This window comes from Leuresthes tenuis, unplaced genomic scaffold (assembly GCF_036924035.1).
Source record: "Leuresthes tenuis unplaced genomic scaffold, fLeuTen1.0.hap1 SCAF_19, whole genome shotgun sequence".
NCBI lineage: Eukaryota > Metazoa > Chordata > Actinopteri > Atheriniformes > Atherinopsidae > Leuresthes > Leuresthes tenuis.
Window position 1 is genome coordinate 637023 of NW_027325373.1, and position 17809 is coordinate 654831.

At 52.8% G+C, this 17809-nt stretch overlaps 2 protein-coding genes across 3 annotated transcripts in view; one reads left to right on the forward strand and one right to left on the reverse strand.

Moving 5' to 3' along the window:
* myo5b (myosin VB) overlaps positions 1 to 17809 on the forward strand; it is a 114263-nt gene that overhangs the window by 87638 nt on the left and 8816 nt on the right. The window lies entirely within an intron of this gene.
* On the reverse strand, positions 986 to 8562 carry capslb (calcyphosine-like b). Its single transcript, XM_072371923.1, has 5 exons — positions 8440 to 8562; positions 4818 to 4956; positions 2730 to 2907; positions 2436 to 2645; positions 986 to 1142 (listed from the first exon to the last, which is right to left on the reverse strand). The coding sequence occupies exons 2-5, from the start codon at positions 4952 to 4954 to the stop codon at positions 1041 to 1043; spliced, it is 627 nt and encodes a 208-aa protein (XP_072228024.1). The 5' UTR covers positions 4955 to 4956; positions 8440 to 8562; the 3' UTR covers positions 986 to 1040.

The following is a 17809-nucleotide window of genomic DNA, read 5'->3' on the forward strand; positions in this document are numbered from 1 at the left end:
CAGGCTAAAGGCCAGGCTAAAGGCCAGGCTAAAGGCCAGGCTAAAGGCCAGGCTAAAGGCCAGGCTAAAGGCCAGGCTAAAGGCCAGGCTAAAGGCCCGGCTAAAGGCCCGGCTAAAGGCCCGGCTAAAGGCCCGGCTAAAGGCCCGGCTAAAGGCCCGGCTCCAGGCCCGGCTCCAGGCCCGGCTCCAGGCTCCAGGCCAGGCTAAAGGCCCGGCTCCAGGCTCCAGGCCAGGCTAAAGGCCCGGCTAAAGGCCCGGCTCCAGGCTCCAGGCCCGGCTCCAGGCCCGGCTAAAGGCCCGGCTAAAGGCCAGGCTAAAGGCCCGGCTAAAGGCCCGGCTAAAGGCCCGGCTCCAGGCCAGGCTCCAGGCCCGGCTAAAGGCCCGGCTAAAGGCCCGGCTAAAGGCCCGGCTAAAGGCCCGGCTAAAGGCCCGGCTAAAGGCCCGGCTCCAGGCCCGGCTAAAGGCCCGGCTAAAGGCCCGGCTCCAGGCCCGGCTAAAGGCCCGGCTAAAGGCCCGGCTAAAGGCCAGGCTAAAGGCCCGGCTAAAGGCCAGGCTAAAGGCCAGGCTAAAGGCCAGGCTAAAGGCCAGGCTAAAGGCCCGGCTAAAGGCCCGGCTAAAGGCCCGGCTAAAGGCCCGGCTAAAGGCCCGGCTAAAGGCCAGGCTAAAGGCCCGGCTAAAGGCCCGGCTAAAGGCCCGGCTCCAGGCTGTAGCGATCCGCCGGCCCGCAGCGAGCAGTCTGCAGGGGAACCTTGGATGCGTTGCCACGGCGACCTGACCCGCCTGTCTGTGGTAGTCATGGAGACGGCAAACACAACGCTGCTGCTTGAATATCTGACACAACCGACACCTCCAGAATGTACGCTTTATCTTCATACTCAGGGCTGATTGTAGCTCCGTGTTTTTCATGGTTTCTTTATTTTCTCATTTTAATCATCATGTCTGTCTGTGCACAATAAAGAAGAAAAGACGCTTACTGTTTCCTGTTTTTACTGTTAAAACAAATGAATAAAGCATTCAGAAGCTGCGTCCGTCCTCTCAGCTCAGAGCTTCCAGGCGTTTCTCATCATCAGGATAAAGTAGACGTCGCTGTCAACGGAGGCGCTGACTCCGCAGTAATAGTTGATGAACTCCTCTTTGGTCACCTGCGGATCAGGAGAGACACGGAGGTTTAACCACAGCATGACCCCCGTCGGATCAGACGGCTTCTGTTCAGCTGACATTCACCGTTTCTGCCGTAACTATGAGAGAAATGTGAGGTGAAAGCGTGGAGAGGAAGCCAGGATTGGCTGTTTAATCCTTCCCCGGACGCTGTGATTGGCTGCCCACCGCTCCAGTGTACGGCGCCTGTCTCCGTGAGAGTGACCCTGTGCGTGTGCATGTGCGTGTGCATGTGTGAAAATAAATCTGATCTCTCTTCCTGGTGTCACATCTGAGCAGAAATCACACATTTAAGTTTCATTTGGAGCTTAAATAAGATCGAAATTACAGACAAAACTTCTCGGTTAAATATGAAACTGGATTGTTGTTGGGCTGGTGGGTGGAGCCTGTTCAACCAATCAGAGGCGAGCTTTTAGGGAGGAGTTTTCCTCAGAAAACATCAGCGGTTTCATGGAAACTTGCATCGTTTCCTTCCACTGTGGCTTTTTCTTCTTCTCTGGTTCTTCTTTGGTGGCTCTGAGCTGAAGAATTAGCTCCAGTTGCTGCTTCTACCCAGCAGGGAATTTATATTCACCACAGAAGATGGAAACAGACATAAAATCACTCTTTTTGCTGACTTTTTGACGGCATGGTTGGATTAAGGCTCATCCTGGCTTTACTTTCAGGTTTAGCTTCAGGTTACAGTCAGTTTGTGACTGACTGAGGATACATATTCATCAGAGCTGCTCTTTAGAGTCGGAGAAGAAAGAAAAGTCAACAGGTGTTTCCAAAGGGAGGGAAGTTTGTCCAGAAACTGAAAGAGGAAAGTGTGAAGAGGAACCAGGTGAGAAAGTAAAGTGAATCAAGCTGAAGGAAACTAAACTACCACTGAGCCGAGTATCTTGTATGGTTCTCTGGGTCCAACCATCGCTTCCTGTGGACCCGTCTTTGTCTACAACTCAAACCACACAACATACTCTGCAGAGTACCTCCAGGCTAACCCTCCTCCTCCCACCACCTGAACGCGTTTACCGGCTCAGAGCTTCCAGGCGTTTCTCATCATCACAATAAAGTAGACGTCTGTGTCAACGGAGGCGCTGACTCCAGCGTAATAATTCAGAAACTCCTCCAGAGTCACCTTCAGAGAGGAGCACAGCAGAAGCCTTTTATGATCATCCAAAGCGCGCAGGGCGGGGGGGTCTGCCTGAGGACCCCTGCTGCAGCCTTTCATGGGGGGATTTGAACCCACACACTGTCCCTCTCCCACAGAAACTCCACCAGCTGACGCCCTGCAGTACCTTTCCATCTTTGTCGTAGGGAGAGTCGAAGTTGTCCAGGAAGGTCCTGAACACCTGCTCCTCTGACCACTCCCCGTTCTGATACTTGGAGTGGTACTTGGCGTTGTAAACCCCCCGCAGGTCCTCCACGGTGATCACGCCGTCTCCTGTTTTGTCCAGCTTCCGAAACGCCTGCATCACCACCTCCTTCCGGGCCTTGGACATCGGCGGCTGCGGTAAAAGCATGTCTCAGTTTATGAGTGCAGCCATCGACCATAACCCGTAACACGGAGGGCGGAGCTTAACAAACATTACCCTCAGAGTGATGAGGAACTCGTCAAAGTCGATGCTGCCGTTCCCGTCGCGGTCGAAGTGCTGAAACAGAGCTGCGGCCTCGTCCCTCTCGATCAGAAGCCCGTAGTCGTTCAGGCCCTTCAGGAACTCCTTGAAGTCCAGGGAGCGGTTGTTGTCGTCGTCCATCATCCGGAAGGTTCTGACAGGTGAAAGAACAAGTTCTGTTCTGATGATCATAGATCAGCTGAGTTTCACCGGACCGAGCCGCGGGGTCATCACGACACCATGTGGCTACGATCACTGGCTCTCAACTGGCTGCAACCCTCTGCCTCTGGGATGTTTTCCAACCATTTAGCTGTGGCTGACTGTGAAAGTACGACAGGACCTGCAGATACTGCAGATACTGCAGATACACGCCAGGGCTGAACATCAGCAAACCACAAGAGGAGCAACAACACAACAACAACATCCTGCCGCAGCGTCGACTCAGCAAAGCTCCGACAGGAAAACCACAAGTTCTACAGCATGTTCTGCCAGCAACACTGCCCTCTGAGCCCAGAACCTGCCACTGCACTCAGGACCAGCCCCAGCTGGACCAGCCTCTGCTGGACCAGCCTCTTCTGGACCAGCCTCTGCTGGACCAGTCTTTGCTGGACCAGCCTCTTCTGGACCAGCCTCTGCTGGACCAGCCTCTGCTGGACCAGCCTCTGCAGGACCAGCCTCTTCTGGACCAGCCTCTGCTGGACCTGCCTCTGCTGGATAAGCCTCTGCTGGACCAGCCTCTGCTGGACCAGCCTCTGCTGGACCTGCACTCAGGACCAGCCTCAGCTGGACCAGCCTCTGCAGGACCAGCCTCTGCAGGACCAGCCTCTTCTGGACCAGCCTCTGCTGGACCTGCCTCTTCTGGACCTGCCTCTGCTGGATAAGCCTCTGCTGGACCAGCCTCTGCTGGACCAGCCTCTGCTGGACCTGCCTCTGCTGGACCTGCCTCTTCTGGACCTGCCTCTGCTGGATAAGCCTCTGCTGGACCAGCCTCTTCTGGACCAGCCTCTGCTGGACCAGCCTCTGCTGGACCAGCCTCTGCAGGACCAGCCTCTTCTGGACCAGCCTCTGCTGGACCTGCCTCTTCTGGACCTGCCTCTGCTGGATAAGCCTCTGCTGGACCAGCCTCTGCTGGACTAGCCTCTGCTGGACCTGCACTCAGGACCAGCCTCAGCTGGACCAGCCTCTGCAGGACCAGCCTCTGCAGGACCAGCCTCTGCTGGACCAGCCTCTGCTGGATAAGCCTCTGCTGGACCAGCCTCTTCTGGACCAGCCTCTGCTGGACCAGCCTCTGCTGGACCAGCCTCTGCTGGATAAGCCTCTGCTGGACCAGCCTCTGCTGGACCAGCCTCTGCTGGACCAGCCTCTGCTGGACCTGCCTCTGCTGGATAAGCCTCTGCTGGACCAGCCTCTGCTGGACCTGCACTCAGGACCAGCCTCAGCTGGACCAGCCTCTGCGGGACCAGCCTCTGCTGGACCAGCCTCTGCTGGACCAGCCTCTGCTGGACCTGCACTCAGGACCAGCCTCAGCTGGACCAGCCTCTGCGGGACCAGCCTCTGCTGGACCTGCCTCTGCGGGCCCAGCACTGAAGCACATCCACTCAAGTTTTATTCATCCACTTTGTTTCTGTTAATATGAACAACTTTTAAATCTGAAAGAGCATCAAACCAGCTGCGAGGAGCAGAGTTTAGGGGACCTGTCTTCATTCAAAGCTGCCAAAAACACTGGAAACTCCTTCAGTAAAACTCCCAGTGTGGATCAATGCGCTGCTGGAAATAGTCCCCGACTCGTGCACCTTTGTTTGAGTCGAGGGGAAGTTTCAGGGAGGGATTTTAAAGCTTGACGCGTTCAGTGAGCAGCAGTGATGGAGCTACAGTCTGAGTCTGAGCAGAGGCTGGCAGGTGGAGGTCCTCCAGCACAGCAGCTCTGCTTCCTGACATGCCAAACATCATCTGATACACTGCGTAGCAGGTGGGGGGGGCTGACCCTGACTGTCTGAGCAGTTTCCATCATGAACAGTGAATAAGTGACAGTGTGGTCAGGTGAGTGATGTGGGCGGAGCTCACCTGCCCAAGCCTTTGATCCCAGACGAGCCGCGGGTCAGACACTGCAGCCGGAGTCTCTCCACTGGGTCCGAACAGTCCGACAGCCGCTGCTTGGCCCTCGTGGCCATCTCCCGGTCGTGCCTCGACGTCCCCGCCATCACTGACATCACAGGTGTGAAACGGGTTAGTTACTGACTAAACCAGCTGAGGACCTGCTTATGGAGCACATCTACATGATATGGCGTGTTGCTGCCACTTGGGGGCAGCCTCATGAAAATGTGAAACAATCTGAGCTGCTCTTGGTTGTGTTGCTGCTGTTGTTGGTCCTTTACCTTTGGGCTGCTGTGGAAAACTCAGAAGTCTGTGGTGGAGTGAAAATAGGTGTTAAATAAAAAAGACTGCCTGAGCTTTTCCACTGTGATTCATTACTGTTTACGGTCAGCAGCGAATCCCCTGAGGCCTCCTGGCTCAAGCTAACCGCTAACCTGTCTGCTAACTCACAGCTCCGCCTTCATCTGGTTCTGAGACTTCTTCTTCTTCAGCTGAAAAACATCTGCAGTAACAGCAGAAAAACATCTGCAGTAAAAGCAGAAAAACATCTAAAGTAAAAGCAGAAAAACATCTGCAGTAACAGTAGAAAAACATCTGCAGTAACAGCAGAAAAACATCTAAAGTAAAAGCAGAAAAACATCTGCAGTAACAGCAGAAAAACATCTGCAATAACAGCAGAAAAACATCTGCAGCAACGGCAGAAAAACATCTGCAGTAACGGCAGAAAAACATCTGCAGTAACGGCAGAAAAACATCTGCAGTAAAAGCAGAAAAACATCTGCAGTAACAGCTGAAAAACATCTGCAGCAACAGCAGAAAAAACATCTGCAGCAACGGCAGAAAAACATCTGCAGTAACGGCAGAAAAACATCTGCAGTAAAAGCAGAAAAACATCTGCAGTAACAGCAGAAAAACATCTGCAGTAACAGCTGAAAAACATCTGCAGTAACGGCAGAAAAACATCTGCAGTAACGGCAGAAAAACATCTGCAGTAACGGCAGAAAAACATCTGCAGTAACGGCAGAAAAACATCTGCAGTAAAAGCAGAAAAACATCTGCAGTAACAGCTGAAAAACATCTGCAGTAACAGCAGAAAAACATCTGCAGTAAAAGCAGAAAAACATCTGCAGTAACAGCAGAAAACATCTGCAGTAACAGCTGAAAAACATCTGCAGTAACAGCTGAAAAACATCTGCAGTAAAAGCAGAAAAACATCTAAAGTAAAAGCAGAAAAACATCTGCAGTAACAGTAGAAAAACATCTGCAGTAACAGCAGAAAAACATCTAAAGTAAAAGCAGAAAAACATCTGCAGTAACAGCAGAAAAACATCTGCAGTAACAGCAGAAAAACATCTGCAGCAACAGCTGAAAAACATCTGCAGTAACGGCAGAAAAACATCTGCAGTAACGGCAGAAAAACATCTGCAGTAAAAGCAGAAAAACATCTGCAGTAACAGCTGAAAAACATCTGCAGCAACAGCAGAAAAAACATCTGCAGCAACGGCAGAAAAACATCTGCAGTAACGGCAGAAAAACATCTGCAGTAAAAGCAGAAAAACATCTGCAGTAACAGCTGAAAAACATCTGCAGTAACGGCAGAAAAACATCTGCAGTAACGGCAGAAAAACATCTGCAGTAACGGCAGAAAAACATCTGCAGTAACGGCAGAAAAACATCTGCAGTAAAAGCAGAAAAACATCTGCAGTAACAGCTGAAAAACATCTGCAGTAACAGCAGAAAAACATCTGCAGTAAAAGCAGAAAAACATCTGCAGTAACAGCAGAAAACATCTGCAGTAACAGCTGAAAAACATCTGCAGTAACAGCTGAAAAACATCTGCAGTAACAGCAGAAAAACATCTGCAGTAACGGCAGAAAAACATCTGCAGTAACGGCAGAAAAACATCTGCAGTAACGGCAGAAAAACATCTGCAGTAAAAGCAGAAAAACATCTGCAGCAACAGCAGAAAAACATCTGCAGCAACAGCAGAAAAACATCTGCAGCAACAGCAGAAAAACATCTGCAGTAACAGCTGAAAAACATCTGCAGTAACAGCAGAAAAACATCTGCAGTAAAAGCAGAAAAACATCTGCAGTAACAGCTGAAAAACATCTGCAGTAAAAGCAGAAAAACATCTGCAGTAACAGCAGAAAAACATCTGCAGTAACAGCAGAAAAACATCTGCAGCAACAGCTGAAAAACATCTGCAGCAACAGCAGAAAAACATCTGCAATAACAGCAGAAAAACATCTGCAGTAACAGCAGAAAAACATCTGCAGTAAAAGCAGAAAAACATCTGCAGTAACAGCAGAAAAACATCTGCAGTAAAAGCAGAAAAACATCTGCAGTAACAGCTGAAAAACATCTGCAGTAACAGCAGAAAAACATCTGCAGTAACAGCAGAAAAACATCTGCAGTAACAGCAGAAAAACATCTGCAGTAACAGCAGAAAAACATCTGCAGTAACAGCAGAAAAACATCTGCAGTAAAAGCAGAAAAACATCTGCAGTAACAGCTGAAAAACATCTGCAGTAAAAGCAGAAAAACATCTGCAGTAACAGCAGAAAAACATCTGCAGTAACAGCAGAAAAACATCTGCAGTAACAGCAGAAAAACATCTGCAGCAACAGCTGAAAAACATCTGCAGCAACAGCAGAAAAACATCTGCAGCAACAGCAGAAAAACATCTGCAGTAACAGCAGAAAAACATCTGCAGCAACAGCTGAAAAACATCTGCAGCAACAGCAGAAAAACATCTGCAGCAACAGCAGAAAAACATCTGCAGTAACAGCAGAAAAACATCTGCAGTAACAGCAGAAAAACATCTGCAGCAACAGCAGAAAAACATCTGCAGTAAAAGCAGAAAAACATCTGCAGTAAAAGCAGAAAAACATCTGCAGTAACAGCAGAAAAACATCTGCAGTAAAAGCAGAAAAACATCTGCAGTAACAGCAGAAAAACATCTGCAGTAACAGCAGAAAAACATCTGCAGTAACAGCAGAAAAACATCTGCAGTAACAGCAGAAAAACATCTGCAGTAACAGCAGAAAAACATCTGCAGTAACAGCAGAAAAACATCTGCAGTAACAGCAGAAAAACATCTGCAGTAACAGCTGATCTGCTGCTCTCTGACTCCTTTGAGAACATTTGAAGTTGTGTGTTAGTTATAAGTTAATAAGTTATTTTAACCATTCTTTCTTCACCGTTTCTTGCTCTGCTAAATCTCTCCAGAATTACAGCAACAAGCAGAAATGCAGCACGGAGTCAAACAGCGCCGCCTGCTGGTCAGAGAGGGAAGCATCGCGTTAAGGGTCATTCAGTTTATCATTTATGAGTTTTTACTTTCAGCTTTCTGCTTGTCTTCGGCTCATGTTGGACCTAAATGTGGAGCATTCTTATTGAAAAACTGTCTGGAAACCCGGAAGCTGCTCAGTGTGGATGTTCTGGTTTCCCTCAGAGACACCGCTGTGAGCTGCAGACTGGAGCGGGAGGCAAAACAAACAAACAACAAACAAACAAACAACAAACAAACAAACAACAAACAAACAAACAACAACAAACAGCAAACAGGAAGAGACTAACTCAAACTCACCGTGTGAAGCTCAGTGTTTCCTCCCAGCTGAAAGCTTCACACCGACGCTGCCCATCCCCAAACTATCCGTCGTCACCATGGAGACGCGCTTTTCTCTGCTGTGATTGGCCGCTCGTGTCCCTGTAGTGACGTCATGTTTGTCATTAAAAAGGGCAGGACCTAAAACCTGTAGAAGCTGAATGGATGTGATGGATAAGGCTTTTTGTTCGCTGTTCTGTCAGAACTTTAAGAACAAAGGCCAAAGTGCTCCATAGAATAAGAGCAGAGCAACGCTTCCATTCGGTTCTGACCGCTGACAGCAGAGTTTCTGACAGGCCGGAAGCTCGAGCAGAACCACAGAGCTACAGAAGTTCGGTACCGTCAGGTTGTCAGCAGGTTCCTGCTCGGACTTCTCAGCCCGCAGCCCCGGTCTGACCCTCTTCATGCCGGGGAGCGTCAGTCCGACCGCCGGTTTATCCCTTTTAGTCCTGTACCAGCGCTAAATCCGACCATCCAGAATCCCGACTTTGGACCTAACAGTAAACAGGTTGAAGCTGTGCCCCCCTGAGAAATGTACCCCTCCCCCCACTTTCATATTCGTATATTTGTGCGCATTATGGAGCCGTTTGGGTCCGTGTTTGAGAGGCGCTTTTCCGGGATTAAATTTTCTAAAGTTGCATTATTTGGGCCGGTTTGTGTGACTGAAAATCACCGCCGTGACTTTGTGTTTATTAATTAAAGTTCATTAAACTTTCACTGACTGTATCACATCCAGCCTTGGAGTATAACAGCGTTACTTTTTCAGTAACAGTATCTAATTAATTACTTTTCCCATCGTTGCACTGAGGCTGTGACGCGGTGCCTTAGGGGGGGGGGCTGCAGTCTGTTGAGTTAAATACACCCAACACTGATCACATCTGTGCACGTGTGTTAAAACCTGGAAGGAGCGGGAGCCGGACCCAGTGCTTTGGACTGGACTGTGGCGCCGTCACAGCGCAGGAGATTAAGCAGATATCTCAGTGGATGACCTGCCGCGCGCCCCTTCATGTCTCCTCATGAGTAGATTGTGTTTCAGCTTTTCAAACAGCAGTAAAACAACCACTGAGGGACTAAAGGAGGTCCCATCATCACTGAAAACCAAACACAGGTGAGTCTTATTTGTGTAAGGAGCTAATCTCACAGTTTACTCTGATCATCATATTGATTTATTTAGTCTGACAGAAACCTGGCTGCAGCAGGAGGATCATGTTAGCATTAAGGAATCAACTCCCTCTGACTATTTAAATGTTCATGTTCCTCCAACCTCAGGCAGAGGAGGAGGAGTGGCAGCTGTCTTCAGATCAGGGTTATTGATCAGTCCCAGACCCCAGATTAGTTTTAGCTCCTTTGAATCAGTAAAAGTAGAACTTGACTCTCTTGTTGACAGCACTTTAGCTTCAATGCGTCCCACACTGGAAGATGTTGCCCCTCTGAGAAGGAAGGCAATCAGTCTCTGAAAAGCCCAATTATTTAACACACCTATGGTCATTTTAAGTTGTTTTAATCGTAAGCTTCCATTGTAGTTCTTCCATTTGTCCAGAGGATGGAGGTGTTTCTCCCCGAAGTCAAACTCCACCTGACCCAGCAGCATCTGCCCCACTCTGCTTTCTGCAGCCAGGTTATTGCCCCTGAGACCAGTTTGGCTGATGAAACCTTACCGGAGCTAAAGCTAACGCTAACAGCTCTAAGGCTCATGAGTCTCACAGCAAATAGTGTTGTAGCTACGTAGGTCCACAGGGGAAAACGTACAATTTGGGCCCCAGAATGGTTCCAGTGAGACAGCTGGAGTCCAGCTCAGAAGCTTGGATCTGTTATTAGCATTTTGTTTCCATCTTTGCTGAAAGTCATCACTCGATACAACATGGGCACATAGTGGGTTTTACACTATAATCTCACCCATGCTCACAGTTTTTATTTATTAGGTTTAAAGCCCTGTGGGACGGAGCTTTAGCCTCCACTGCCCCCCCGACTCTGGAACTGCCAACATTAGATCTGCAAACATGTTTTAAGCCTCAGTTAAAGACTCATTTGTTTAAAACCACTTATGGTTAAGCCAGCTAATGTGATCTTATCCTTTTACAGATGTTTTACTTCTTTTATCTTCCTTTTTATGCTGTTTTGTGGGGTTGTTTATCTGTTCTTAATTATTGTAAAGCACAGATTTTATCTGTGATAAGCGCTATTTAAATAAATTACTTCCTGTCTGTACAGAGAATTTGAAGATGTGTCCCACCTTCTACGCTGGGATGTTGGCGCCATCTTGTGGGGAAACTCTCCTTCTACCTCTGTATCAGACTCTTGTTGCCTGGTACTAAAAAGTCTAGAAGAGAAGGGAGAGAATGAGGAAGAAAAATGGAGAAACAAGATGGACTTTACTGGGTTAGGGTGAGAAATGGACTGATTTTAGAGGTTCTGGAGCACCGTCTCCTCCAGGTTCTGGAGCACCGTCTCCTCCAGGTTCTGGAGCACCATCTCCTCCAGGTTCTGGAGCACCGTCTCCTCACAGCTGAGGGTTCCAGGTTCTGGAGCACCGTCTCCTCCGGGTTCTGGAGCACCGTCTCCTCCAGGTTCTGGAGCACCGTCTCCTCCATGTTCTGGAGCACCGTCTCCTCCAGGTTCTGGAGCACCGTCTCCTCACAACAGAGGGTTCCGGGTTCTGTAGCACCGTCTCCTCCAGGTTCTGGAGCACCGTCTCTTCCAGGTTCTGGAGCACCGTCTCCTCACAGCTGAGGGTTCCAGGTTCTGGAGCACCGTCTCCTCCAGGTTCTGGAGCACCGTCTCCTCCAGGTTCTGTGGAGCACCGTCTCCTCCAGGTTCTGTAGCACCGTCTCCTCCAGGTTCTGTGGAGCACCGTCTCCTCCAGGTTCTGTAGCACCGTCTCCTCCAGGTTCTGGAGCACCGTCTCCTCACAGCTGAGGGTTCCAGGTTCTGGAGCACCGTCTCCTCCAGGTTCTGGAGCACCGTCTCCTCCAGGTTCTGTGGAGCACCGTCTCCTCCAGGTTCTGTAGCACCGTCTCCTCCAGGTTCTGTGGAGCACCGTCTCCTCCAGGTTCTGTAGCACCGTCTCCTCCAGGTTCTGTGGAGCACCGTCTCCTCCAGGTTCTGTAGCACCGTCTCCTCACAGCTGAGGGTTCCAGGTTCTGTAGCACCGTCTCCTCCAGGTTCTGGAGCACCGTCTCCTCCAGGTTCTGTAGCACCGTCTCCTCCAGGTTCTGGAGCACCGTCTCCTCCAGGTTCTGGAGCACCGTCTCCTCCAGGTTCTGGAGCACCGTCTCCTCACAGCTGAGGGTTCCAGGTTCTGGAGCACCGTCTCCTCCAGGTTCTGTAGCACCGTCTCCTCACAGCTGAGGGTTCCAGGTTCTGTAGCACCGTCTCCTCCAGGTTCTGGAGCACCGTCTCCTCCAGGTTCTGGAGCACCGTCTCCTCCAGGTTCTGGAGCACCGTCTCCTCACAGCTGAGGGTTCCAGGTTCTGGAGCACCGTCTCCTCCAGGTTCTGTAGCACCGTCTCCTCACAGCTGAGGGTTCCAGGTTCTGGAGCACCGTCTCCTCCAGGTTCTGGAGCACCGTCTCCTCACAGCTGAGGGTTCCAGGTTCTGGAGCACCGTCTCCTCCAGGTTCTGGAGCACCGTCTCCTCCAGGTTCTGGAGCACCGTCTCCTCACAGCTGAGGGTTCCAGGTTCTGGAGCACCGTCTCCTCCAGGTTCTGGAGCACCGTCTCTTCCAGGTTCTGGAGCACCGTCTCCTCCAGGTTCTGGAGCACCGTCTCCTCCAGGTTCTGTAGCACCGTCTCCTCCAGGTTCTGGAGCACCGTCTCCTCACAGCAGAGGGTTCCAGGTTCTGGAGCACCGTCTCCTCCGGGTTCTGGAGCACCGTCTCCTCACAGCAGAGGGTTCCAGGTTCTGGAGCACCGTCTCCTCCAGGTTCTGGAGCACCGTCTCCTCCAGGTTCTGGAGCACCGTCTCCTCACAGCAGAGGGTTCCTATCGTCGCCCTTTCATGTGAAAAGAATGAAACTCCAGCAGAGCAGCTGCTTCTCTCTGCCTTTGATAAACACCAGGAATAAAATCTGCTGTCTTGCTTTAGTTCTGGGCCCCGTGTCAGACCGATGATGGGCTCCTGTAGCGTCTCTGGTTTCCTCCCGGCGCCTGGAAGCAACAACTGTCGATGCTCCCTGAAGAGCCTTCTTCAGCTCTTCATTCAACTGATCCATGTTTCTTTTCCATGGATTTTTCCTTGATTGTGTAGCTTGGAAACCTGACCTTTGTCTTTAATGTGTGTTTTCTGTCTTTAATGTGTGTTTTCTGTCTTTAATGTGTGTTTTCTGTCTTTAATGTGTGTTTTCTCTGTCTTTAATGTGTGTTTTCTCTGTCTTTAAAGTGTCCGACACACACTCCATCAGCCTCAGCTTCTTTTCCTGCGACACAATGTGAGAGATTTAGCTGACTTGTGTTTTTTGGGGATAAGGACGGTTCTGACAGCAGAGAAAATGCATCAAACCCAGAAAAGCCAAAGCTCTCTTTGTTTAAACTTCCTTTTTATCGGTGACAGAGCAGCAAACAGGAAGGAAGGCTAAGCGTAGCTCCATGTCTGAACATGAAGACAAAACTTGGCTTTGAAACCTGAAAAGTTCTGAGGACAGAGATTCCCAGAGCAGTCAGACGTGTGATAAAGAGAAGCTTTTCATCGCTCCACTTCACCAAAACCATGAATAAAGACACGTTAAGCATTAAATGTCAAAAAGTCGGGATTTTTAGAATCTGAATTTCCTGGAGCCAAGTTGGTTTGTGTCATATGCTTCATATTATCTGAGTGTTTCCCAGTTTGAATGTTGCACAGCGACATAATCGCTGCCTGCAGCATCTCAGCATGACTGTCCGTCAGACTTATGGGGAATCAGTCTTTGGCTCTTTGGCGTCTCCCAGAACATTTTCACCCAAGTTTCATCTGAATTTTTAACACAAACTAGAGTAAAAGGCAATTATTCTTATTATTTTCAGTAAACTTGATTGTTTTTAGAAAATATAAATAAATCTAGAATTTGATGCTTAAAACGGTGAAAGTGAGACAGAAAGTTTCTGGAACAGCGGCCCGGTGACATGTGACGGAGCAGCTCAGTCATCAGCAGACAGCTCTACATCAGGACCGCTCTGCAGCCCTGGCATCCTCACCTCCTGTCTCCAGGAGACTTGGATGAACAGCAGGAATCTGCAGGAACCTGCAGGAGTTTGGAGGAGTCTGGAGGAACCTGGAGGAACTTGGAAGAACCTGGAGGAGTCTGGAGGAATCTGTAGGATTCTGGAAGAACCTGGAAGAACCTGGAGGAATCTGGAGGAACCTGCAGGAGTCTGGAGGAACTTGGAAGAACTTGGAAGAACCTGGAGGAGTCTGGAAGAATCTGGAGGAACCTGGAAGAACCTGCAGGAGTCTGGAGGAACCTGGAAGAACCTGGAGTAATCTGCAGGAATCTGGAGGAACCTGGAAGAACCTGGAGTAATCTGCAGGAATCTGGAGGAACCTGGAAGAACCTGGAGTAATCTGCAGGAGTCTGGAGGAACCTGGAAGAACCTGGAGTAATCTGCAGGAGTCTGGAGGAATCTGGAGTAATTTGGAAGAACTTGGAAGAACCTGGAGGAGTCTGGAGGAATCTGGAGGAGTCTGGAGGAACCTGGAGGAGTCTGGAGGAGTCTGGAGGAACCTAGAGGAACCTGGAGGAGTCTGGAGGAACCTGGAGGAGTCTGGAGGAACCTGGAGGAACCTGGAGGAATCATGGAACCCAATAAACTGGTGTGCATTGATGTGATGGTCACACTTCATTTAGCAGCTCGTTTTAGGTGGGAGAACAGCTGTTCTAGGGAAAGGTGTCATGGTACTGTCCCTTTGTTCCTCCTTAAGAGCACTCTTAAGGTGGAATTACATTTAGCTTATATTAGTTGTATTTAAGGAAGTAACACGTGTTCTGTAAAGGCTCAGTGTGATACCTCCGGTGTGACATAATGAAACATATGAAGGAGACGTACCCGACAGCCTCTCTGCTGGAGGTTGGGAAGCCGCAGTGACGCCTCTTCCTTCCATGTGATGCTTGTAACCACCAAGAGATCCGATGGTTCCTGCCTTATTTATATCTAGTTTCACACTCTGAATCTGAATCCATTTCTCAGTCATCCCATGATGCCTGAACAGTGGTGACATCTGTTGCTGCCTGATGCTTCCTGTCGGCCCCGGGTCGCCTCGCCGCTGCATTTCAGCTGAGACACATAACAGATCCTCTACAGAGACATTTATACACATACAGTCTGGCTTTCTCTGCTGTTTCCTGTCGTTGTCCCTAGATGTCCTCGGTTACAGTTTCTTCTCTTTTCCTTGTAACTCATTACTCAGCTGCATCTATTCATCTAATCACCAGATATAAGTTAATATTTAATTTTATCCCTGGCTTTTAGTTTAATTCGATTAAATGTTTTACGTGTAAAAATAAGTTTGTGTTTGGGATTTCCTGTCCTGGCAGAGCTTTGGGTTTAGTTTGTCATTTAATGAAAGTTTTAGCTCTATTGGCCTCACCTCCGGCCTCAGCTCCGGCCTCAGCTCCGGCCTCACCTCCGGCCTCACCTCCGGCCTCACCTCTGGCCTCACCTCCGGCCTCAGCTCCGGCCTCAGCTCCGGCCTCACCTCCGGCCTCACCTCTGGCCTCACCTCCGGCCTCACCTCTGGCCTCACCTCCGGCCTCACCTCTGGCCTCACCTCCGGCTTCACCTCTGGCCTCACCTCTGGCTTCACCTCTGGCCTCACCTCTGGCTTCACCTCTGGCCTCACCTCCGGCCTCACCTCTGGCCTCACCTCTGGCCTCACCTCTGGCCTCACCTCCGGCCTCACCTCAGGCCTCACCTCCGGCCTCACCTCTGGCCTCACCTCCGGCCTCACCTCTGGCCTCACCTCCGGCCTCACCTCCGGCCTCACCTCTGGCCTCACCTCCGGCCTCACCTCCGGCTTCACCTCAGGCCTCACCTCAGGTCTCACCTCAGGCCTCACCTCCAGCCTCACCTCAGGTCTCACCTCAGGCCTCACCTCCAGCCTCACCTCTGGCCTCACCTCCGGCCTCACCTCAGGCCTCACCTCCGGCCTCACCTCTGGCCTCACCTCCGGCCTCAGCTCTGGCCTCACCTCCGGCCTCACCTCTGGCCTCACCTCCGGCCTCACCTCCGGCCTCACCTCCGGCTTCACCTCTGGCCTCACCTCTGGCCTCACCTCTGGCCTCACCTCTGGCCTCACCTCCGGCCTCACCTCCGGCCTCACCTCCGGCTTCACCTCTGGCCTCACCTCAGGCCTCACCTCAGGCCTCACCTCTGGCCTCACCTCCGGCCTCACCTCCGGCTTCACCTCCGGCTTCACCTCTGGCCTCACCTCAGGCCTCACCTCCGGCCTCACCTCTGGCCTCACCTCTGGCCTCACCTCTGGCCTCACCTCCGGCCTCACCTCTGGCCCCACCTCTGGCCTCACCTCTGGCCTCACCTCTGGCCTCACCTCTGGCCTCACCTCCGGCCTCACCTCCGGCTTCACCTCCGGCCTCACCTCTGGCCTCACCTCCGGCTTCACCTCTGGCCTCACCTCAGGCCTCACCTCAGGCCTCACCTCCGGCCTCACCTCCGGCCTCACCTCCGGCCTCACCTCTGGCCTCACCTCCGGCCTCACCTCCGGCCTCACCTCTGGCCTCACCTCTGGCCTCACCTCTGGCCTCACCTCCGGCCTCAGCTCCGGCCTCACCTCTGGCCTCACCTCCGGCCTCACCTCTGGCCTCACCTCTGGCCTCACCTCTGGCCTCACCTCTGGCCTCACCTCCGGCCTCAGCTCCGGCCTCACCTCCGGCCTCACCTCCGGCCTCACCTCCGGCCTCACCTCTGGCCTCACCTCCGGCCTCACCTCCGGCCTCACCTCTGGCCTCACCTCTGGCCTCACCTCCGGCTTCACCTCCGGCTTCACCTCTGGCCTCACCTCTGGCCTCACCTCTGGCCTCACCTCTGGCCTCACCTCCGGCCTCACCTCCGGCCTCACCTCTGGCCTCACCTCCGGCCTCACCTCTGGCCTCACCTCTGGCCTCACCTCCGGCCTCAGCTCCGGCCTCACCTCTGGCCTCACCTCCGGCCTCACCTCCGGCCTCACCTCCGGCCTCACCTCCGGCCTCACCTCTGGCCTCACCTCCGGCCTCACCTCCGGCCTCACCTCCGGCCTCACCTCTGGCCTCACCTCAGGCCTCACCTCCGGCCTCACCTCCTGCCTCACCTCAGGCCTCACCTCTGGCCTCACCTCCGGCCTCAGCTCTGGCCTCACCTCTGGCCTCACCTCCGGCCTCAGCTCCGGCCTCAGCTCCGGCCTCACCTCCGGCCTCACCTCCGGCCTCAGCTCTGGCCTCACCTCTGGCCTCACCTCCGGCCTCAGCTCCGGCCTCAGCTCCGGCCTCACCTCCGGCCTCACCTCCGGCCTCACCTCTGGCCTCACCTCTGGCCTCACCTCTGGCCTCACCTCCGGCCTCACCTCTGGCCTCACCTCTGGCCTCACCTCTGGCCTCACCTCCGGCCTCACCTCCGGCCTCACCTCCGGCCTCAGCTCCGGCCTCACCTCCGGCCTCACCTCCGGCCTCACCTCTGGCCCCACCTCTGGCCTCACCTCTGGCCTCACCTCTGGCCTCACCTCCGGCCCCACCTCTGGCCTCACCTCTGGCCTCACCTCTGGCCTCACCTCCGGCCTCACCTCTGGCCTCACCTCCGGCCTCACCTCCGGCCTCACCTCCGGCCTCACCTCCGGCCCCACCTCTGGCCTCACCTCTGGCCTCACCTCTGGCCTCACCTCCGGCCTCACCTCCGGCCTCACCTCCGGCCTCACCTCCGGCCTCACCTCCGGCCTCACCTCCGGCCTCACCTCCGGCCTCACCTCTGGCCTCAGCTCCGGCCTCAGCTCCGGCCTCAGCTCCGGCCTCAGCTCCGGCCTCACCTCTGGCCTCACCTCTGGCTTCACCTCTGGCCTCACCTCTGGCTTCACCTCTGGCCTCACCTCTGGCCTCACCTCTGGCCTCACCTCCGGCCTCACCTCTGGCCTCAGCTCCGGCCTCACCTCTGGCCTCACCTCTGGCTTCACCTCTGGCCTCACCTCCGGCCTCACCTCTGGCCTCACCTCCGGCCCCACCTCCGGCCTCACCTCCAGCCTCACCTCCGGCCTCACCTCCGGCCTCACCTCTGGCCTCACCTCTGGCCTCACCTCTGGCCTCACCTCCGGCCTCACCTCCGGCCTCACCTCCGGCCTCACCTCCGGCCTCACCTCTGGCCTCACCTCAGGCCTCACCTCCGGCCTCACCTCCGGCCTC

Coding starts and splice junctions, on each gene's coding strand:
- capslb (XM_072371923.1), bottom strand. CDS start 4,954: ATGGCGGGGACGTCGAGGCACGACCGGGAGATGGCCACGAGGGCCAAG. Junction 2,646..2,729: donor AGTTCCTCATCACTCTGAGG/GTAATGTTTGTT, acceptor CTTTTACCGCAG/CCGCCGATGTCCAAGGCCCG. Junction 1,143..2,435: donor CCTACGACAAAGATGGAAAG/GTACTGCAGGGC, acceptor CCTGATCCGCAG/GTGACCAAAGAGGAGTTCAT.